This window comes from Acromyrmex echinatior, chromosome 2 (assembly GCF_024713525.1).
Source record: "Acromyrmex echinatior isolate Ae372 chromosome 2, ASM2471352v2, whole genome shotgun sequence".
NCBI classification, from domain to species: Eukaryota; Metazoa; Arthropoda; class Insecta; order Hymenoptera; family Formicidae; genus Acromyrmex; species Acromyrmex echinatior.
Window position 1 is genome coordinate 16011204 of NC_141853.1, and position 23295 is coordinate 16034498.

At 31.9% G+C, this 23295-nt stretch overlaps 3 protein-coding genes and 1 long non-coding RNA gene across 11 annotated transcripts in view; 2 read left to right on the forward strand and 2 right to left on the reverse strand.

Moving 5' to 3' along the window:
* The window catches only part of zip (myosin heavy chain 10), a 33691-nt gene extending 27491 nt beyond the window's left edge, over positions 1 to 6200 (forward strand). For 7 of the 8 annotated variants that reach the window (XM_087403592.1, XM_087403588.1, XM_011065408.2 and 4 more), the window contains 2 exons: positions 66 to 3601; positions 4576 to 6200. In XM_087403592.1, coding sequence (XP_087259718.1) covers positions 66 to 3601; positions 4576 to 4702 — 3663 coding nt within the window. In that variant the 3' untranslated portion in view covers positions 4703 to 6200. Of the gene's footprint in view, positions 1 to 65; positions 3602 to 3797; positions 3980 to 4575 lie in introns of all 8 variants that reach the window. The other variant, XR_015544286.1, reaches the window with a different exon arrangement.
* On the reverse strand, positions 5133 to 8180 carry LOC105151601 (uncharacterized). Its single transcript, XM_011065407.2, has 4 exons — positions 7919 to 8180; positions 7734 to 7832; positions 5642 to 5930; positions 5133 to 5421 (listed from the first exon to the last, which is right to left on the reverse strand). Exons 1-4 carry the CDS (start codon positions 8021 to 8023, stop codon positions 5225 to 5227), a joined length of 690 nt encoding a protein of 229 aa, XP_011063709.1. The 5' UTR covers positions 8024 to 8180; the 3' UTR covers positions 5133 to 5224.
* A 154-nt stretch (positions 8181 to 8334) lies between these two features.
* On the forward strand, positions 8335 to 10985 carry LOC147910546 (uncharacterized). Its single transcript, XR_015544287.1, has 2 exons — positions 8335 to 8426; positions 8493 to 10985. It is a non-coding gene; the product is annotated as an uncharacterized LOC147910546 (long non-coding RNA).
* Positions 10904 to 17200, reverse strand: LOC105151600 (alpha-tocopherol transfer protein-like). The gene is made up of 5 exons (XM_011065406.2): positions 17045 to 17200; positions 12790 to 12954; positions 12240 to 12542; positions 11617 to 11980; positions 10904 to 11391 (listed from the first exon to the last, which is right to left on the reverse strand). The coding sequence occupies exons 3-5, from the start codon at positions 12518 to 12520 to the stop codon at positions 11134 to 11136; spliced, it is 903 nt and encodes a 300-aa protein (XP_011063708.1). The 5' UTR covers positions 12521 to 12542; positions 12790 to 12954; positions 17045 to 17200; the 3' UTR covers positions 10904 to 11133.
* Positions 17201 to 23295: the final 6095 nt, after the last annotated feature.

Sequence of the window (23295 nt, forward strand, 5' to 3'; positions counted from 1 at the left end):
CATATTCATGAATCTTGATCAAAAATAATAAAAATGCATCGCTAAATTATGAATTTTTTTTATAGATTCAAGCATTAGAGTTGGATCCAAATCTTTATCGTGTTGGACAATCGAAGATCTTTTTCCGCGCCGGGGTGTTGGCCCACTTGGAGGAGGAGAGGGACTACAAGATCACGGATATAATCGTCAATTTCCAGGCTTTCTGTCGCGGTTTCTTGGCCAGGCGTAATTATCAAAAACGTTTGCAGCAGCTTAACGCGATCCGCATTATCCAGAGAAACTGTGCGGCTTATCTAAAGTTGCGCAATTGGCAATGGTGGCGGTTGTACACCAAAGTGAAGCCTCTATTAGAGGTTACCAAACAGGAGGAAAAGCTCACACAGAAAGAGGATGAACTGAAGCAGGTTCGCGACAAGCTGGAGTTACAGCTGCATTCGGCTCAGGAATACGAGCGCAAATATCAACAGGCAATCGAAGAAAAGACTATGCTGGCTGAGCAATTGCAGGCAGAAGTTGAGCTTTGCGCGGAAGCCGAAGAGATGAGAGCTAGGTTGGCCGCGAGAAAGCAAGAGCTAGAGGAAATTTTGCATGATTTGGAAGCGCGTATCGAAGAGGAAGAAGAGAGAAGCGCCGCGTTGACTCAGGAGAAGAAGAAATTACAGTTGAATATTAGTGATTTAGAAGAGCAACTAGAGGAAGAGGAAGCTGCTAGACAAAAACTGCAATTAGAAAAAGTTCAATGTGATGCGAAAATCAAGAAGTTAGAGGAAGATCTCGCTCTTTCAGAAGATACCAATCAAAAGTTATTGAAAGAAAAAAAGATTCTTGAGGAACGTGCAAATGATCTTTCACAGACTTTGGCCGAAGAAGAGGAGAAGGCGAAGCATTTGTCGAAATTGAAAGCTAAGCACGAAGCGACAATCGCCGATCTCGAGGAGAGACTTCTTAAAGATCATCAGCAACGACAGGAGGTGGATAGATCCAAGAGAAAAGTCGAGACTGAGGTTTCAGACTTGAAAGAGCAATTGGCTGAAAGGAAAACGCAAGTTGAAGAAATGCAGCTTCAACTTGGCAAACGTGAGGAAGAACTCAATCAAGTTATGGCAAAAATGGACGAAGAAGGTGCCGCTAAAGCACAAGCTCAAAAAGCGCTTAGAGAGCTAGAGTCACAGTTAGCTGAACTTCAGGAAGATTTAGAAGCTGAAAAGGCAGCTAGGGGTAAAGCGGAAAAACAGAAGCGCGATTTGAACGAGGAACTTGAAGCACTGAAAAATGAATTGCTCGATTCTTTAGATACTACCGCAGCTCAACAGGAATTAAGAAGCAAACGAGAACAAGAACTAGCAACATTGAAGAAGAACCTCGAAGAGGAAACATCATTGCATGAAGCTACGCTCGCCGATATGCGTCATAAGCATACACAAGAACTGACTGCTCTGAATGAACAGATGGATGCGTTGAAGAAAACGAAAGCGGTTCTAGAGAAGGCAAAAGGATCTTTGGAAGCCGAGAACGCTGATTTGGCAACAGAACTCAGATCGGTCAGTGCAAGTAGACAAGAATCTGATCGTCGTCGTAAGCAAGCGGAGCAACAGTTAGCGGAAATAAACGCAAAATTGGCCGAGGTAGAACGAAACAAACAAGAATTAGCCGAGAAAGTGACGAAACTGCAACAAGAAGCGGAAAGTGTAATGCAGCAGCTAGAAACTGCTGAACTGAAAGCATCTGCAGCATTGAAGGCATCGGCCACCTGCGAATCCCAGTTTACCGAACTACAACAGCAATTGGAAGAAGAAACTCGGCAGAAACTGGCTCTCAGTTCGAAGTTGCGCGCATTAGAAAGTGAGAAAGAGAGCTTGCACGATCAACTTGAGGAAGAAGAGGAAGCAAAACGTGCCTTGGACAAGCAACTGCTGAGTCTGAATGTACAATTGGCTGAAGCCAAGAAACGTGCTGATGATGAAGCAGAGGCAGCTGTCGCTCTCGAGGAGGCCAGGAAACGTTGCACGAAGGACATTGAAGGTCTCCAACGGCAAGTCGAGGAATTACAGGCAGCCAATGATAAATTAGATAAATCAAAGAAAAAGATTCAGGCAGAACTGGAGGACAGTATCATCGAGTTGGAGGCACAGCGAGCGAAAGTACTTGAGTTAGAAAAGAAGCAGAAGAACTTTGACAAGGTGCTGGCCGAGGAGAAGGCTGTGTCTGAGCAATATGCAGAACAACGGGACGCCGCGGAGAGAGAAGCGCGCGAGAAAGAGACAAGAGTATTATCATTGACTCGCGAATTAGATGAGCTTAATGAGAAAGTTGAGGAACTTGAACGGGGCCGTAGAGGTCTACAATCGGAACTGGACGAATTGGTTAATAACCAAGGTACCGCTGACAAGAATGTTCACGAGTTAGAGAAGGCAAAACGTTCATTAGAATCACAGCTACAAGAACAAAAATCGCAGGTTGAAGAATTGGAGGATGAGTTACAGTTCACGGAAGATGCTAAGCTCCGGTTGGAAGTAAATATGCAAGCATTGCGAGCTCAGTTCGAGCGTGATCTTCAAACCAAGGAAGAACAAGCGGAAGAAAAACGTCGGGGATTAGTGAAGCAGCTCCGTGATCTCGAGGCGGAGCTCGAGGATGAGAGGAAACAGCGTGCTGCAGCCATCGCTGCACGTAAAAAAATGGAAGCGGATTACAAGGACATCGAACAACAGTTGGAGATGCATAATAAGGTGAAGGAAGACGCACTCAAGCAACTGAAAAAACTTCAAACTCAAATCAAGGATTGTACTAGAGAGACAGAAGAAGCTAGGGCTGCAAGAGATGAACTGGCAGCTGCCTCTAAGGAAACCGAGAGGAAGGTTAAGAGCTTAGAAGCCGATTTGTTGCAATTGACCGAGGACTTTGCAAGTAGTGAACGCGCCAGACGAACTGCCGAAAATGAGAGGGATGAGCTGCAAGAAGAAGTCAATAATAATGCCAACAAGGGAACTCTGATGTTAGACGAGAAACGTAGATTGGAGGCAAGAATTGCCACTCTAGAGGAAGAATTGGAAGAGGAGCAATCGAACGCTGAGATCGTAATGGATCGTGCTAGAAAAGGTCAAATTGTGATCGAGCAGTTGACAACGGACTTGGCGACTGAGCGATCTACTACGCAAAAATTGGAGTCACACAAGATGCTGTTAGAGAGACAGAATAAAGAACTTAAAGCCAAGTTAACCGAGTTAGAGACTGCGCAACGTGCCAAGACCAAGGCTACGATACAGCAACTGGAATCGAAGATCAACAATCTCGATGAGCAACTTGAAACTGAAGCCAAGGAAAGATTCGCCCAGCAGAAGATCAATCGTAAGCTGGAGAAGAAATTGAAGGAACTGAGCCTACAGTTGGAGGATGAGAGACGAAACTCTGATCAGTATAAAGAACAGGCGGAGAAAGTCAATGTCAGAATGAAGGCGTTGAAGAGACAATTGGACGAAGCGGAGGAGGAGATTAGTAGGCATAAGACCATGAAGCGGAAAGCGCAAAGAGAGATGGATGACATCACAGAATCTCACGAAGAGCTCATGCGGGAATTGACACATCTAAAGAATAAATTAAGGTAATTTCACATTTTTATTTTCTTCCTTATACACGCACACACAATGGAAGGGATAAAAATATTGTTTAAATAAAAAAAAATCTTGAAGATATTGAAAGGTTCGGAATTTAATGTTTGGAGGATATTAAATGGTAAGAGAGGATACTGTTCTTTTGAGCGATTTAAAATATGTATTATTTTATGTTACACTTTTTAGGCCATACGTATCTGTAACCTTAGGCGAACGTAATGAGGCAGTATTAAAGTAGTGTTTTATCTTTGAAGGAAGTGATCAACTTCTGACATGTGTAGGTGTCAAGAGAGAAAAAACGATTGGTATCCTACCTGAGAGAGTTTTTTGCTAGGAAACAATCCCATTAGTGTCCCCAGTGTGCTACAGTGAGTTAAACGAGCTCTTTTGGTTAATTTGAAATCGCTAACTCTGAAAATAATCATGCCGATTTGGACTGCTACCTTGTGTGATAATGACATATTTCACCCTCCGGCTTCCCCCTGAATGCAATTGTTTGTGAATGCGTTTTTTCATATTTTTTGATTATTTTTTTATTTGCAGTACCCATTATCGGTCGATAGTTTGACACTGTTTTCAAGAAAATCGACTTGTAGGTTAATATAACATTCTTCATATTTAACTTCATACTTAATATTATAGCAAAACCTTCAACAAATATAAATTTATTCAAACAAGCTGCACATTTTTTCGATAATAACCGTTTGATTAATTTTTTATTTATTTTATTTGTCTTATTTAATTCAGGATTATTACACATCTTACAGTACTATTATTTGATATATAATGATGAATACTTAAATATAACATTAAATTTCAGATTATATAAGAGATTTTTTAATTTGAAAAAAATGGAAAATATATTTAAACTATTGACTGATAGTGTATATTTTTTCGCATTATTTATGCACACGTATTGCAATAAGACATCGCATAATTAATGTAACGTATGATTTGTTTAAAGGCGCGGTGGTCCTCCGATAAGTCTGAGCTCTACGAGGCTGAAACGCGGTTCTGTACAAACCGGCGGCTCGGGTGATGATTCGACAACGCAGGATGAGAGTATTGACGGCGAGGAGAATGCCAATTGAATATCGGAGTCAGTCCAATGTGCTCTCGAACCTCTGTGAATTATGTATATACGTGCGTCGAGAGGGTGTTGGCTTTTTTGTTCGATTCGGCGCGTTACGCGGACTAAACTGATGTCTCGTGTCGCGGGTACGAGACCAACTCTATGATTAAAATCAAAAGTCGTTTCGACTATGTTCTGCGGCGTTTTCGGTTTTAAAATTATTGCGATAAGACAATCGTCTCGAGAGAGTTCGATTGACCGATAAAATGCCGACGATCTATAAGAAAAAGTCAAGAGAGGTGAAACAGCGAAAAAGAAAACGAGAACTTTTGATACATTTTATAAGAACGAACGCAAATATTAAAACGCATTTTACGATATGTATTAGGAAGGGCGAGTGTGAGAGAATAAGTGAGAAAAGGGATAAAATAAATTCTGGAGAAGGAAACTCTTAATCATGAATGAATTTATTGGAGACTTATTTAAATAGGAAACTTAAATAGTAAACCTCTCATACGAAAATATTTCGCGCGAGGAAATATCACTTTGACGCAGCCTGTCGCTTGATTTCCTCGAGCTGTCGAACCAATCCGAGACTCGCGAGATCCAATGGAGTTTTGCGCTCCTTGTTAGTAATCGTCAAGTCCGCGCCGTGCGCCGTCAGCAGTTTTGCTTCTTCCACGCGGTTCTCCTCACAAGCAAGATGCAGCGGCGTGTTACCGTACGCATCTCTCTGATCTGAGAAACAAGATAGCATGAAATGCACGAAATTGTGTATCGATACAGGAGAGCGAGCGAACCTTTGTACTTCTCTAAGTTATAATCGAAAATATTTATATATAGATATATATATATATATATAGATTATATTTGATATTTTATATATTATTATACTATAATGAAAGAGCTGCATTTCAATAACATACACACATACAGAGACACGCAAACACTCCGCTACCTATGTTCAATTTCTTCCCGCACTCCAAGAGGAGTTCTACGATGGTGATATTGCCCTTCGAGGCAGATCTGTGAAGAGGCGTGGCACCCCGTTTGTCCGTGATGTTCACGTCTGCATCCTTCTCCAGTAACGCCACGCAGATGGACTTCCAGTTCTTAGACGCGGCGTATTGTAACGCTGAGTGACCGTCGATTGTCGTCGCGTTCACGTTCGCACCCTCGGTCAGTAATGTGTTAACGACCTTCTCGCGGCCAGCGGATGCTGCCAGGATTAGCGGAGTCATGTTTGTCTGCATTGATTTAGACGCGTGATGTGATTTAATGTTTGATTTCGTACGAGGATCTAGCCGACGCAACGAACGGAATGAAAGTCTCGCGATAATTATGCGATGTTATGCGTGTGTGTACGAGAGAGAGAGAGAGAGAACAGGATATGCAAAAAATGTAACGCAACGCGCGATGCATTTTAGACGCATTTTCGCTTTATACTTATTTTCTTATAAGTTTTTTTTCTTATAAACGATCTTTGGAAAAATTATAATATAATTATACGTCCTCAAGTGTGTATATTATTAAGATCTCCATCTTTCTTTCGATAAATCTCTCGAAATGAGGGATGGAATAGCTTTGTGGAATTGTAATGTAAGATTTTGCTTGATACCATGTTAACTTAATTAAACTATTACTCTCGTTAAATTTTTTCAAATTATGATTTAAGAAGCGTTTTAGATAAGTAGTCTCTATGATTCATTAAAACTCAACTACTGACAATAGATCTGCTACTAACAATAGATAATACATTTTGAAATATTTTTATAAAGAATGATATTTTTCAGAAAAAATGTACATGATTGTACTATTTATTTGTGTTACCAGTGTGTGGTCTGTGTAGAATCTCGTTTGAAAATACGAGAGTTTAACGACCAATGCACAACATGCAAGAATTATAATTTTCTCGAAAAGATATATAATATTTTAAGATGCAAAAATAAAGTTGATTTGATATATTATTAAATAATTTATATAATACATTTTATTTATAATAATTAAAGTTGTAACAGTCATATATATATTCAAACAAAAATTTTTACAAATATTTCAGAAAAAGATTTAAAAATAAATCTTTTCATTTAGGTATGATTATATGAGCTATTTTTAATCAGACACAACAGCGTTTCAATCATCATACTAACAAAGAAAGCTAATGAATATACTTTACAACAATTTTTTAAAAAGAAATGTTAGAAAGATTTACTATCTTGTTTAAAAATCTCCGTATAGAATTTCATCGAAATTTCAATGAACAGCTGACACCTACTGTTTTCATCCACATGTATAAAAAATGTATCTTTAATCTTAAAATTTAAATCTCAAAACTTATTAGAAATTATTAGAAATTCGATACATACGTGCGTTCGTTGCGTCGCTACAAATTCGGAATTGTTAGAAAGTTAGAGATCGATTTTAGTCGCAATTATTAAATCTTTCGGAACAAACACATTTCTTCAAGTATAAAGAAAACATTTTCGATAAGTTAAAATGAGGAAAGAAATTCGATTGTCAGAAGCTTCGTGCAATCGTATCATCGAAATTTTATCGGGCCTATGCATTATGTGTAATATAATAAGACAAGATGTAACATTTCCATGAATTCACACTTGTTTATAGCAATAACCAATCGATTATTAACCAATTGTTTATAATTTTTTAATATAGTGTAGCTGCAGATTAGGACAAATTTTTTATTAATTACTTATATTAATAATCTGTTAATGTTACTGCTATTACACACAATTAAATAGCTACACCTCGTGCTTATTCTTTGAACTAAACTCTTCATACTTTTCGATCCTCTTTCTCCATCTAATTGTGGGAACGTACATTTCACTTGACGCTCAATCGCAAGTATTATTTGTTCTTGTTTAACATTTGATAAATAACAAGGATGAAATGATTCTAAGAGCGAGCATCAAGTGGAGCGCAGTCATGTCATTTTAAATGCAAAAAGTACACATAGTGCAGTTACGAATAATACATCTCTTGTTTGTTTACAATCACGTTAATGTAAATAACGATCAATAGCGATTTCTTACATCATCCGCAGGATCCACCGGTACGTCGAGGGACAGCAAATGCCTGACCAGGTCGTCGTGACCACCCAAGGCCGCCCAGTGTATCAACATTCGACCATTCTGCAAGGAAAGGAAATGATAATATAACCTCAAAAGCGCACTCGACATGCGGACGAAACGGCGGCGCAACGTTGCACAATACGTACGTTGTCCGTTTGTGTTTTCAGCTTCTCATTCTCGTTCAGCAGAATCTTCACGGCCGCAGTTTTACCGCGATATGCCAGATCGTACACCGTGGACTCCTGCTGCATTATTTTCGCGGCTCTTGCGAACGATAAATCGACGAGATCTTCCTGCTCTGAATGTTATGTTTTAAATGCGCGCGCAGGAATTACTTCGCTATTTTGTCACCAATATTGACTTGTCACGGTCGTCTTTTATTATATATGCATTCGCATCACACATGATCTTCCTGTACAGCAAGAATTACTGTGAATTACCACGTTCTGTGTACAATGAGTGTAATGTGCAAGCGCCATCAGCGCTGATTTTCACTTTTCAGCGTTAGGTATCTTATGCGTTGTTTCTATCTTTATTCTCCATTAAACATAAAACAAGGATATAATGAGTGCATTTCATTCACGCATGATGCGCATAGAGTGTCATTTTATAGTTGCTTTCCATTTTTTTCACACAAGTGATATTGAATCTAAAGTATGTGAATATTTTACTTAGATAATAATTTCATTACTTGCTTACTTTGATGACAGGCTTGTTTAGATTGTAGGTAGAAACTCGATCAAATCTTACTGATTAGAATAATGAAAAGGAACATGTATTCAACTGAGTCATGATGTCACAAATGAGAATTATCCTAGTTTAATGTAAATGAAAAGTAGCTTATCCTTCATCTTTGATATTCGATAAACAGTAAGGATAAAAAGTTTGTGCATTATGTATGAAACTGAACGCATTTGATGTACACAGCATTCCTTGAAATGTGCCATATATCTAACTAAAAGCAATTACAACTGCATTAAATTAACAGTATTAGATTTCTGTCAGGAAGATGACATTTTTGCACTTTTAAACGTTTGAATTAGGAAATTTATAAATAAATATCGAACAGGACAATTGATTCATAATGTTTTATTGGTAAATATCAACTAATTGCAATAACATTATATGAGTGATGGGTAAGATACTTTTAAAATTTATCTAGATACAGATACAGTTATATGTACGGAAATTGATCTAAATACAGATAATATATAGAGATATTAATATGTATATATGCACATATTAAAATGTATATAAGTACAGATATTTCGTATCAGATACTTCGAAAGTATCTTCAGACACATTTAAGATACTCTTAAATTCATTTTATTGTAATAATGGTAATGTGTACAACAATCTATTAGTTATATATATATATATATATATATTAGGTGTTGGAATTAATTCGTAGCGTTTTACAAGAGATGGGAAGTGATGGGAAGTACTTTCATTAATGTATTTTTTAATGCTCATGTGAAATAAATAACATTCTTTCATTAAAAAAACGCTACGAATTAATTCCAACACCTAATATATAAAATGAATTATTCATCTATTCATTTTTGTTATATTTATATAGATAAATGAAAAAACTTATTATCATAAAACGATTTAAGCTATGATAATAAGACGATATTATTCATCATAATTTTACATATTAAAAATGTTTCGAACATTGTGTTTCCAGCTTAATTATACATGCATTAGAAATTCCACAATCTAAGATCACTGGCTGCGTTCAGCAGAAAAAACAGCTGTGTAACTGTAAAATTTTTTAATATGACTGATTTGCATTTAGATCCTGTGAGAAACTAAGGGAAAGACCAATCATGTCATAGAATTTTGCAAATAGCAAAGCTGCTTTTTTTCTGCGGAATGGAATCAATCGACAATCACTAGTGTTGGAACAGATACCGTTTGAAAGATATAGGTATAGATACAGATACATTTTTTTTAATTACCTAAGTATAGATACAGATATAAGAAAAAATCCGAAAAATTTAGGTACTTTTTAGGTACTTAAAAAAAAGGAAAAAAAGAAAAATGGGAAAGTAAGAAAAAATAGAGAAAACAAGAAAAGGAAAAGATATAAGCAGCGTAAAATGCTACATTTTATTTGTTTATTTTAATAACATAAAAGAATGTCTCGATAATGAAAATTTAAATCGAAAACAAGCTACGTTCATATATAGGATTTCCTGACCTATGAGATCACTTCTCATGAACAAGTACACTGAGAGAAATGATTTTGTTATAAGAACAAATCAAGGGAAAACAAATGTGATATTTGTTAAGAAAATGATCGATTAGTTACTATTGCAAATTAGTTACTATTGCAAATTAATTATTTCTCATTTGTCAATGTAACAAATAATCAATAATATCGCTAGCAAATAAAAATGTTGTGAAGAAAAAAATTAAAAAAAAATTTTTTTGTTAACAATTGTTAAACAAAATTAATTTAAAAAATTTTTTTCTTCACATTAAAGTACTCCTGAAACCGTACAACCTTTGTTTAAAAAATTTTTTTCCATCTTTTATACTTCCGACGACATATTTTCGCCTTGAAAGGACAATACCATTTTTTTTAATGATTTATAATATAGTATAGTAAAGATGATTTATAATAGATATAGTAATCAAAAATTAAATTTCTAATATAACATAAAATAAAATGTATAAGTATCTTGTACCTATGTATCTAAAACTTAAAAGCTACCGTATCCAAAAATAACTAGATACGGATATCTCCGTCTATAAGGATCTAGGTAATGCCCTTAGATACAGCTAAAGTATGTAAATACTGTATCTAGATACTTTTACCTAGATACGTTCCAACACTGACAATCACACATAAAGTGGAATTATGACTATGCTGAGGAAATGTATCTGAAAAATGCATCTGAAAATCAGTTCAGATGCTACGTTTTTTTTATCCAAATAGATACTAATATTCGAATTTGAATGTACCTCAGATATAGATTAGCTACGCAAAATATATCTATACATGTATCTAGATACTACCCAACACTATATCAATATTATAATTTTTCATTCAACAATATAAATATAATACAATACATATTGTATGTAACAATTACATTGTTAAATAAGAAATAATTGATACAATATTATTATTAGTCGATGTTTACAAAGTTTTTTATTTTCAATACCGTAAAAAATATTATGAACAATACAAAAAAAATAAAGAAATTTTATTACGAAGTAAACGTGGAGTAATAAGACTAATTTTAATATCTAAATTTAAGCTAGATTATTGAAATGATTAATTAATTTTTGTTTTCGAAAACTATTGCTATCGCACTAAAAATAAAGTTAATTAATGTTGTAAAACATTATTTCAATCAATCTCGAGCTTCTTAAAACTTCCTTCAATGCCAAATAAATCTGTTGCTATCTTTGTCTTGTCCGGTCGTAGCGATTCATTAACCCGATGATTAGCTTCGTCATCTTGGAACCAAGCAACGTGATCTGCCAGTTTTTTCAATTCTTTATTATGTAATTCCATCATAGGACCAGCTTGACCACCTGCTTCGTTTGGAAGAATTTCTAATGACACGAAATTCTCCAGAGTGTCGTTTGTGGTATGCATATATAACTAAAAAGTAATTAAAATATATTATATAAAAAGATAAAATACGCACACGATATACAGTCAATAAAAAAGAAATCAAAAGAAATAAGAATTTGATCTTTTCTTTTTCTCATTAATTTCTTTCTTATTAATAGACGTAATGTTGAACAATTGATCTGAAATTGACTTGTATGTAATGATTTAAATAATTAATGATAATAAATTTATGATTTAGGTAAATTATCTTACCATATCCAGCAGTTGTTTTTTCATGAAAGGTTTCGACGTATTGAAAATGATGTCTACTGCTGGAGAAACATTCATCACATGGAATGCTTTCAATCTAACAGGTAATCCATCTTGTAGATAGTAAAAGAATTTCTTTAGAGTTATAGGATTCATACGAGCGACGTGTCCCAAACACATGTTTTTCATGTCGAGTATTAATATATGGCCATTGCAAGTGCCCTCCGTATAAAGCCATAAATCGATTACCATAAAAAACAATTTAATTATATCAGAGTAAACAAAATTCGATGGCTCGCCATCTATGAGACTTCCATAAATGATTCTGTACCCTTCTTTAGTAGTTCCTTCCAAAATTTGAACCGTTCTATCGATAACAAGATCATTTGTACTTTTTGCACGAAATTTCTTTGTGAGAAATGTTACATTTTTTTGTTACACCATAAGAGATACCATGAATAATTAAAAAAAGAAAATATTATTAGGTGTTGGAATTAATTCGTAGCGTTTTACAAGTGATGGGAAGTACTTTCATTAATGTATTTTTTAATGCTCATGTGAAATAAATAACATTCTTTCATTAAAAAACGCTACGAATTAATTCCAACACCTAATAATATACTTACGCCGTCTCGGTTACTTTTTTTACTGCTTTGACGTTAAGATCTCGATTGCAGAAGAACTCAGGTATGCGAGTCCTGACTGTGAAAAAAACATCGATAGTAGTTTTTGTTGGCTCGAATTGATAATAATTACTATGCAAGAACAATGTTAATTCGCTGTCTGAAATTTTAGGTAGATGAGTCTGCTTTTTGCACCATTCTCTCAATATTTGTATATCTGACTCTTTCAATTCCGGATTCTTCTTTAATTCTTCCTCGAACGATACTAATTTTATTGAAGCCATCTTTTACTATGAATTTAAACTCCTATGGAAATAAAATTAATAACTTTAATAAATTCTCAGCAATGTATAATTATATTATCGTAGTATATGCATGCTAAATAACTTGTTTTATATGAAATACAGATAGAAGCAATAATTCCTAATAAATTATATTAATTGTATATTATAAATGTGTGTCGTCACATTATATAAACTTAGACTAAAATGCATTATTATTGATTTTCTAGTTTACTAATGATAGTGGATGAAATACATTTCATTTCGTTTACCTTGTATATATCCTACTTATGTAATAAGATGTTACGTAGTAACTTAGTCCGATGTCTTGGAAAATATTAATTGAGATCTGGATTCACATATAATAATTTTTAAGACTCGGTTAGACAATGTAAGATTTAATGTTGATTTAATTTATTCTTTATCTTCTTCTAATTCTAAAAATTAGAGAGAAAAAAACAATAAATCGAGAAATATAGACATAATCGTACATCGATGGGACCGAACTTGTTTTACACTGATGAAGAAGTGGGGGCAAAACAAAATGGAATATATATTATATAATAGTTTAGAAAACAGGTTTTCTCTCGTAATATGAATCATACACTTTTGTGTATATGGAATATATACGCTGAAATTTTATTTTATTTTGTAAGCACAGATTTCTCGGCAAAATAGAAATCAATGAATAGAATTTAATCAAATAGATGCAAATATCCATAATTAGTCTAACTAGTCAACTAGGATTTTCAGATCTCAAATTGGTTTTGTTAAAAAGAACTTCCAATTCAATCTTTTGCGGCCTTCAATCTAAATATATTAAATATTAATTTAATATTATGTAACATAAAATTTTTTTATGAATTTGTATAAATATGTATAAACATAAATATTCATAATCATGTATAATCATATACGAAATACATCTATACATGTTCATACATCTCTTTTTCTTTTGTAAAATTACTTTTTAGTGTAATAAAAATAATAATAGTAATTTAATGTGTATTAAATAATTTTTTTAATGTGAAAACATTAAAAATAATTGAAGGGATAATTTTCGCATTGTTCGTTTCATAAAAAAGCAAATTTGGAAAAATGTAAAAAAAAATTGCTCATACAATTATACATAATTTTATATATAATTTTATATATAAATAATTTTTTTACATTTTTTCAAACTTGATTTTTTTTCTAAAACATAATATGAAAGAATCTATCAGTGAAAAACGTAAAAAAGTCCATCAGTTTTGTTCGGATGCACAGAAAATTCTTTATTTTCGTGTGAATGTAACAAAACGAATAAAATAAACGTTTCGACCTTTCAATTTGGGTCCTTATCAATATAAAAATTACTAAATATTGAAATTACATAAGTAATGCAAATTCCATGTTGATGATTACCGACAATTTAATTCGTCCTTCTTTATCCAAATGCCAAATTAAAATGTCAGATAAAAAAAAAACCGAAATCACATTGCGTCACTAAGTAAAATTATATCGTTTATCAGATTGTCAGATTTGATGTAAGTGACATAAAGGTCTTGTAGTGTCGACAGTCAGAGACTTTTACAAAAGACCTTTTTTTACAAAAGAAAGAGGGAACAGGTATGGGCATATTTCATATATGATTACACATATTTACACATGAATATTTATATATGTTTATACATATTTATACATATTTACACATGAAAAATTTTTTACCGGGATACGAGAAATAAAGAATGTCAAGCTATTTTAAATGCTTAAATAATTTGATGTGAAATTTATACATTATATAGTCATATTAAAGCTCCTGAATAGTATCCTTCAGTTATAAATAAGTTCGAATCGTGATATCATAAGTGAGAAATGACATGTTGATTTTTCTTATATACCATTCGTAAATAAAGAGAATTTGGATAAAATGAAATGATAAGATTGCTTTAAAACACTTGTAAAAATAAGCGAAAACTTTTCTTATCTCTCCTGATAGTCAGTAAAGAATCGAAAAAAGTTCATGAAATGAAAATAGTGAAAATAAGCTACATTGATTTAATGCGCATTGATTTAAAAACTAATAAATGCACTTTACGTGCCTTTTACGATTATTTACTGACTGTCAAGGGAGATAAGGATAGTTTTCGTCCATTTTTGCAAGTGTTTTAAAACGATCTCATTATTTCATTTCATTCACATTTTCTTTATTTACAAATGGCATACAAGAAAAATCAACGTGTCGCTTATGATACATTTCTCGCTTATGACGTCAAGATTTAATATGGCTGTAGTACTTCTACTCAGCAGCTTTAAACAAAATATCTTTTAAGATCGTAATGTGAATACATAAGAAATAGAAAATAAAGTCAAGCTAGACCTTTAATACTTTGGTGTAAATTTATATATTATATGTGTATCTAATCCTGCAAACTGTATGTCAAATTTAATTTTCAGTTACGAAACAATCCTAATATTATTAAAGATTAGAAAGTAAATTCAGGCCACAGTTTGCAAAATTGGATACGTATATAATATACAAATTTACATCGAATTATAAGCACTAAAGTCTAGCTTGATCATTATTTCCTATTTCTTGTATATTCACATTACGATCATTACGAAAAAAGCTATTTCATTTAATATAATAAATATCACGCTTTTATATACGAAATACCATTCATTATAATTCAATTAAAAAATAACGATATAGTTATTTGGATTTTGTACATTTAGATAGTTTATTATTTGTATAACATATGAAAAACTTATTTATGGATCTTTGTTACTACATCTAGTAAGAGTTTCTAGTTAAATGAATAAGTGATTTGTTTTCTGTTCCTGTACTAGTACTCTTTCTCACTTTCAACAAATATCAAACATATACCTCATTTCAAGTTCCAAAAGTGCACATTAGTTCAGCCACAGAAAACAGACCTAAGGAATTGCTCGTGTTCTTTTTTATTCATCTTTTATTTTTTGCTCGCTCGCTCATCAAAATTAGATGTAATGTATGTTAGATGTATGTATCTAACATGCAGAGTATTGCAAAATCTTAGATTCATTTAGCGTTATGCCCGTGTCACACTACACATTGGAGATTGCGAATTAAAGATTAGAATTCGACCAATCAAGTAATTTTAATTTTAATCCGTTTCTAATTAATTGAATTCTAATCCTCAATTCATAATCCTCAATCTCCAATGCGTAGTGTGATACGGACATAACGCTAAATTTCCAAATGTTTCAAAGCATTTGTAGTGTTAAGTGGACCAGGATCTAAGATCAATTGGAAGAAAACATTTTATTAATCAAAAATATAGATTATTTATGTTTATATAGGCTACAAACGCTTCATAGCCTATATGAACATAAATAAAAAATAATTTGATTATTAAGTAAACGTAAAGTAATAAGACGTAAATAATTTTGTGATTTGTACATACAATTAATAATATTGTATATCTATCGTCTATCTATTATACGCTTAATCTAATCTAAATAACAATTAATATAGTTATTGCTACTATAATATATTTGATACTATTAATTGTCTAAATATAATTTATTGTCTATATTGATGGTCTATAATAGTGTTCAATAATCTTTAGATAAATTAATGAAATAATTAATTAATTTTTATTTTTTGTGTTGTCATTGTATTCTAAAAATAAAATACTATTGATGCTGCGAAACATTATTTGATTAATCAATTTCTAGCTTCTTAAAACTTCCTTTAATTCCAAATAAATTAGTTGTCTTTGCCTTATCTGGTCTTAACACAATTCATTAACATGCTGATTAATTTTTTCCTCTTGGAACCAAGCAACGTCATCTGTCAATTCTTTTATTATGTAACTTCTGTATAGGATCGGCTACTTGACTTATTTCGTTTGAAAGAATTTCGAGCTGCATATATTTCTTCAAAGTGTAGTATGAGTATTATGAATCTATAATAGCACTATATAGAATACTTCAATGATTTTTATATTTTTTGCATTGAATTACATTTTATGTAATTTTTTCAAGTTATGCAGTTTTAAATAAATTAATTAAAACATATATTAAATAAGAAGATGAAATACATATTCATAATATTTATAAACAAAAGTTAAAAAACGAGCATACAGCCATATGCCGGTTATTTATTGCGGTTTATTTGTAGCGATGTTATATTTAAAATAATCATTACAAATTGAAATTTATAGACGTTTCGGCCGATATTCGGCCTTCTTCAGTATGTTCTACTATACAATTTTAAGTCGAAAGTTAAATAAGTTAAAAATTACAATTTAAAAATTATAAAAGATTAAATCTCAGTCCAATTATGTGCGATGGTCAGTTAATATAAAAAGTTGAGTGTATGAAACCGTATAAAGTTCTTGTAAAATGATTCTTATGTGATGATTACAATATTGGTCTGCTATTAATTGCAAATCCTCATGCCGTAAAGAATTTCCAAGTTCTAATTTGAACTTACATAATTACAAAATTATAAAGATTTTTTTTAATGATTATAAAGACAGTACAAATGATTACTTAACATACCTTTACTCATATGTAACAGCAGTTATAATTATTCACTAACAATTTTCCATTCTTTATAATTTTTAAGGATGGAAGAAACCAGTTTTTTTTTCTTTCTTGTTAACAGAATTTTTGTGTTCCTCTTTCTGTATTCTGTCTCTTCCTTCTCTGTATTTATATTAGCTAGAGAAATTAAGAAGGGGAAAATTAGAGGAGTGGGATGAAAGTTATGAAAGTAAGAGATTATTCGTTTAACAGAATTTGTCATTAATAAGTGAACCAATATTGTAATAGTTACACAAAAATCAACCATTTCACTTTATACGGTTTCATATACTCAAGTTCTTATATTAACTGACCATCGCATATTATTTATTATTTTTTTATTGGACTGACATTTAATTTCTTATAATTTTTAAATTATAATTTTTAATTTATTCAATTTTCGACTTAAAATTGTATACTAAAGAAGACTATATCGGTCGAAAAACGTCTATAAATTTGAATTTATAATGATTATTTTAAATATATGACATCGCAAAAAATAATATTGTGTGCTCCTTTTTTAACTTTAGCCTTTTTTAATACTTAATCATTTACTTCTACATCATAATATTTACTTCTACATCATAATATTTATCTCTCAGCAGTTTAAAAAGTTCAAGAGTAAACATGCACTGAAAAAAAGTTAAATTATAGCTATCAAATATTAAGTGAAATAGTTTCAATTAAATGTTGAGTATGTTGAGTTGTTAATATAACTAAATATAATTTCGTCTTTACAAATATTTAGTAATTGTCGATAATACTCTTTAGTAATACTTGCTAAATATAAAGGCAAAATTATGTTTGATTATATTATCTCAACATTTAGTTGAAACTATTTTATTTAATATTTAATAACTATAATTTGACTTTTACACTGTGCGCAATATCGATAATATATTTTTTTAAATGTAGTATTTTTTTACATTAAATAGGAATTTGATTTTCATGTTTTCTTGTTTTTAATAAATATTATATTGGATAATTGATCCGCAATCGACTTGTATTATAATGATTTCACTTTTTACCATATTTATCAGCTATTTTTTCATGAAAGGTCTTATCATATTCGAAATCAAATCTACTAACGGAGAAATATTTATAAAATGGAAGCTCTTCAATGTAACAGGCAATCCTTCTTGTAAGTAATAAAGAAATTTTTTTATGAATATATATATAAGATTCAAATGGTTGAGGTGACCTAATGAAACATCTTTTATGTTGAATAAAAGAACATAGCCATCACATGTTTCCTCTGTATAGGGCTATCAATTGATTACCATAAAATATCATAAATTTCACGGTATCGTTGAAAATGTATTTTGACGGTTCGTTATCTAGGAACCTTCCATAAATTTACAACTTTCTCTAGTATTTCCTTATAAAATTTGGATCTGTCAATGATAAAATCGTTTGTACTTTTTACGCAAAATTTCTCTGTGAGAAATATTGCTGCATATACTTGTCACATAATATAACAGATTGTAACAAATAATTAAAAGAAAACGAGCCCCCTATTGAAAAAAATCACGTCACATGATTGTTGCATGATGAAATCATATAATTAAATCATGTGAATTACATAACGAATTGTTCCAAATCAGTACATAATTTTTTCAATTACGTAATATACTATAAAAACTTGTATCTTGAGCTCTTATTATATAGCAAGAGCTCTAAAGAGTCTGCATAATCTGGATCTTTTTCAACTAGTGTTCCATAGGAAACTGATATATTGCCGAAAACTGATATATTGTATATAAATACTGTCAAAATTATTGAAATATATATTAGGTGTATGACTTTGCTCATTCGGTTTTCGTATAGATGGCTTTAGCGGTAAGTGGTGATTGAAATAAATAGATCATAGACATCACACAATAAACTTGGGAATCTGTCAACATAATCCAAAAAGAAACATTAGTCGATTTGTGTCTGCATCATCAAGTTATTCTCGATTGAAAATGTCAGTTTACGAGCCAAATTCTTGTCATTTGCGGGAGGTTTTAATTTTCTGCTTCAATATGAAGAAATCTGCGGCTGAGGCTCATCGAATGCTTTCAAATATTATATGGTGAAGCCGCTATTAGTGAAAGAACATGTCATAAGTGGTTTCAACACTTCAAGAACGGTAATTTTCATGTCGAAGACCAGCATAGCGGTGGAAGAGAGAAGGTTTTCGAAGATGCAGAATTGAAGGCATTACTTGATCAAGACTCTTGTCAAAATCAAAAAGAATTGGCACGATCATTAGGAGTGACTCAATCAGCCATTTCAAAACGTCTCAAAGCCATGGGAATGATTCAGAAGCAAGGAAATTGGGTGCCATACGAGTTGAAGCCGAGAGATGTTGAACGACGTTTGTTTGCTTGTGAACAGCTGCTTGAAAGGCAAAGACGGAAGGGCTTTCTGCATCGCATTGTGACTGGGGACGAAAAATGGGTTCATTACGATAATCCCAAGCGCAGAAAATCATTTCCGGGGAGTTCCCGGCCATGCTTCCACGTCGACGGCCAAACCGAATATTCACGGCTCCAAGATCATGCTCTGTATTTGGTGGGACCAGCTCGGCGTAGTATATTATGAGCTGTTAAAACCGACTGAAACAATCATAGGCGATCAGTATCGAACGCAATTGATACGTTTGAGCCGAGCATTGAAAGACAAACGGCCGCAATACAATGAGAGACACGATAAAGTGATTTTGCAGCATGACAATGCTCGACCCCATGTTGCGAAAGTGGTCAAGACATACTTGGAAACGTTGAAATGGGAAGTCCTACCCCATCCGCCGTATTCTCCAGACGTTGCTCCCTCTGACTATCACTTGTTTCGATCAATGGCACACGACCTGGCTGACCAGCACTTCCGGTCTTATGAAGAAGTGAAAAATTGGATCGATTCGTGGATCGCCTCAAAAGATGACCAGTTTTTTCGACGCGGGATTCGTATGCTGCCCGAAAGATGGGAAAAAGTAGTGGCCAGCGATGGACAATATTTTGAATCATAAATGTATAATCAGTTTTTTACAATACAGCCTCGAATTTAGGAAAAAAACCGCATGAGCAAAGTCATACGCCTTATATGAATAAATATTCTCTTAATCCTTTCTCTAAAAGGTCATCATATTTGAAGATCTTTCAAAAATCGGAAGAAAATTGATGTATGTATTTAAAAAAAAGGTCATTAAAAGCAGAATCGAAAATTTTTTTCCGAAAAAAATTTTCCATCTGAAAATTTAATTAAAAAAAATGGATCCACTGAAAACCGAAGAAGTGCTAGTTTTGCGATATATTCGCTATATTTTAGGTTATTATTAGTAAAATTTTTAAAAATTTTATCTCTCTTGAATCAAAGTAGAGTCGTGAATTTAATATTTAATCATCGATTAAAGTAAAATTGTCACTTCAATGCTAATCTTAATGTTTCATACGAATTGAAATTTTAAGTGAAAATATAAAAAGTACAAACTCTAAAGTTAGTGAAGACATTTTTTTTAATTTGGCTAGATACAGCATGACGCATATAAATATAAACAAACATTATATGAATTGTGAATTATAAACACTAAAAGAGGTTGCATAAGAATGTCATAAACAGCACAATACAATAATTATATAAGACATTACCGAGTACAAAGTACAAAATAATATTTAAAGAAATTACAAAACAACAATATAATTAGTTAAATCAGATGAAGTTTGCTTTTATTTAATGTCGCTACTATAAAATAGAATATAAATTTTTTTTAAATATAATTTATATTAAATATTATATTAAATATTAACTTTTTTAATTTTTCAGCTTCCAAGAGTGATTAAGAAAATCGATCCAGCTGTACATTTAATGCGTGATACCATTAAATTAAACAAGAAGTATGAAAAATTTTTTTAAAAATTACAATTAGAAAAAGAAAATTTGAATATTAGAAAAATATTTGTTGTAATTTGTTACTTCTAAAAAACAGTAACGCGTTTTTAGAATCGATAACAAGTAATGGTCATGAGTTATTTTTTACCTCAAATAACGATAACGACAACGCATTACTTTTAAAAAGTAACTTTCTCAATCCTGCCTGCAACTTCTTGTTCGGGAAAACTGATCGCTCAACTACGGAATTGGTAGAGGAGATGATTCGTACAACCACCACAATTATTTTTTATATTTAAATCAAAAAATAAAATCGAATATATCTGCTACATTTTGAGTTATTCTTCTTCAAGTGTCTCTATCTCATATATTCATCTGTTCGTTGATTATATAAGTTATAGGATTATATAAAGTATATAGGGACCTATAATTTAAATGTCGAATTCCGAACCATTTTTGGTAGACAGGATTTCTTGGGTAAGTATAATACTCGGTCTGCCATTGCCTTTCGAGAGTCTGTTATATCATGCTCGAAGTTAGCGCTTCGAATTATTAACGAAACTTTTTACTTTACTAAATCATAATTTATTTCGGGAAATGTTCATTATTATTGTTTGAAACTTTTTAAAATCCTACGCTTTTGGATCGAAATAGAATTGTCACTTCAATATTAATCTTAATCTTTCATACTGATTGAAATTGGATGGGAAACATCGAAAAGGAAAATAAACAGTCCAATGAATCAAGAGCATAGAATGTAAATAAAGAATACATTCTTTCAGAATTTTTTTTAACTCGGATAAATACAGCAGTATAAAACATTACAAAGTATGAACTGTAAGTATTAAGAGATTGTATAAGAATGGCATAAACAGAATACTTTTTATCTTCTATATAGTGTGCATGATATAATAAAAAGCATATATAAAACGCTACAAAGTGCGAAGTACAAAATAATATTAATAGAGATTATATAATAATACCACAATTAGTTAATTTGTTAATTCATTCAGAGAAGAACAGCTCTTTTTAAATCAAATTAATATAATAAGTATGTATTAAAATATTAATAAAAATATTCTAGGTGTTTTCAAAAGTATATCTGTGTATCTTATAGGATTTATTTTATTTTCTGCATGAATCTTAAATTATATATTAATGTGGTTAAAATTGTAAATATTATAAATTTGCCATTTTATATATACAAATCATATTACACTGCTATTTATTCATTAATATTCATAAAATTTTTTATTTTATTGCGATTTTGAAGACTTGTTGCAGTTCTTCCTTCCTTTCCTCAAGCGGATCCCGATTACAAAAAATTTCTGATAAATGTGTCCTGGTCGATTATAATAATTCTCGATTGTGTTTTCATTGGTTCCATTTGTAATAATTGCTGTGAAGGAACAAAGCGAGAAAGTTGTCCTCAATTTTTGGCAAGTGCGGTTGTTTCTTGCATTCTCTCAGTGATTGTATATCGGATAGTTTCAATTGAGGATTCTTCTTCATTTCTTCTTCTAATGTGACTCCTTTTATTATAGACATTGAAACTCGAATTTAATATGTACGATTATCTTCTTAAGAACAATTCCTTTCCTTCACAATATGTTCTTTCCGAGAGAGTTTTTACTGAGATACTTTCAAAGCTAATAAGGATATACCGAACAATCCAAAGACTTCGCAGTACTAATATGGTAAAACCAATCACCATTAGTAGTAATTTATATTGCTAGTAACAATTTATATTGATTATAAATTCTAATAAAATTAGTGCCTCGAACAATCTTAACCGGATTTGAAGTGCTTATTTAATTCTATGAATATATACTATATACTACGTATCCTTTACACTTAAACAACGCGCTGAAATGATATTTCGATCTTGAAACGCAAACTCTACTAAACTATCGCAGTAATCACGAGTTTTAATTATTAAATTGACTAGCAATTTAATAATTTTATGTTTTTACGTAGTACATAAATTCACACGGAATAGGTAAGCACTGAAGATCCAGCTACGATTATTAAGATTGTTAAAATTCTTTTTATTGGTTGTGTTTTCATATGTTCTCACGATTAAACAAGATTCAATAATAATTAATATTATAAAGTCTAATAAGAGTGACTTGCAGAAAAGTATTTCTCAACAAATACAACTGTAGACAAACATAACTGTCAGTTAATTTCCTGTTTAACAATGTAACTATTACACAATATATGTGTGTGCGTGTGTATGTGTGTGTATATGATATTGAGTTCGTTCAGCAGAAAAAACTCGTCATCTTTAATACCACTAGTTCCTACATGTCTTAGATCAAGAAGAACTGAATACTTACTGATCATTTGTCTTTGCT

What these genes read in the sequence shown, in the direction of transcription:
- LOC105151601 (XM_011065407.2), bottom strand. Translation starts at nt 8,023, where the DNA reads ATGCAGCAGGAGTCCACGGTGTACGATCTGGCATATCGCGGTAAAACT. An exon ending in TGAAAACACAAACGGACAAC is followed by an intron (nt 7,833 to 7,918) that starts GTACGTATTGTG and finishes CTTTCCTTGCAG; the next exon opens with AATGGTCGAATGTTGATACA. An exon ending in CGGGAAGAAATTGAACATAG is followed by an intron (nt 5,422 to 5,641) that starts GTAGCGGAGTGT and finishes CTTGTTTCTCAG; the next exon opens with ATCAGAGAGATGCGTACGGT.
- LOC105151600 (XM_011065406.2), bottom strand. Translation starts at nt 12,520, where the DNA reads ATGGCTTCAATAAAATTAGTATCGTTCGAGGAAGAATTAAAGAAGAAT. An exon ending in AAAAAAGTAACCGAGACGGC is followed by an intron (nt 11,981 to 12,239) that starts GTAAGTATATTA and finishes TGTTATCGATAG; the next exon opens with AACGGTTCAAATTTTGGAAG. An exon ending in AAAAACAACTGCTGGATATG is followed by an intron (nt 11,392 to 11,616) that starts GTAAGATAATTT and finishes ATTACTTTTTAG; the next exon opens with TTATATATGCATACCACAAA.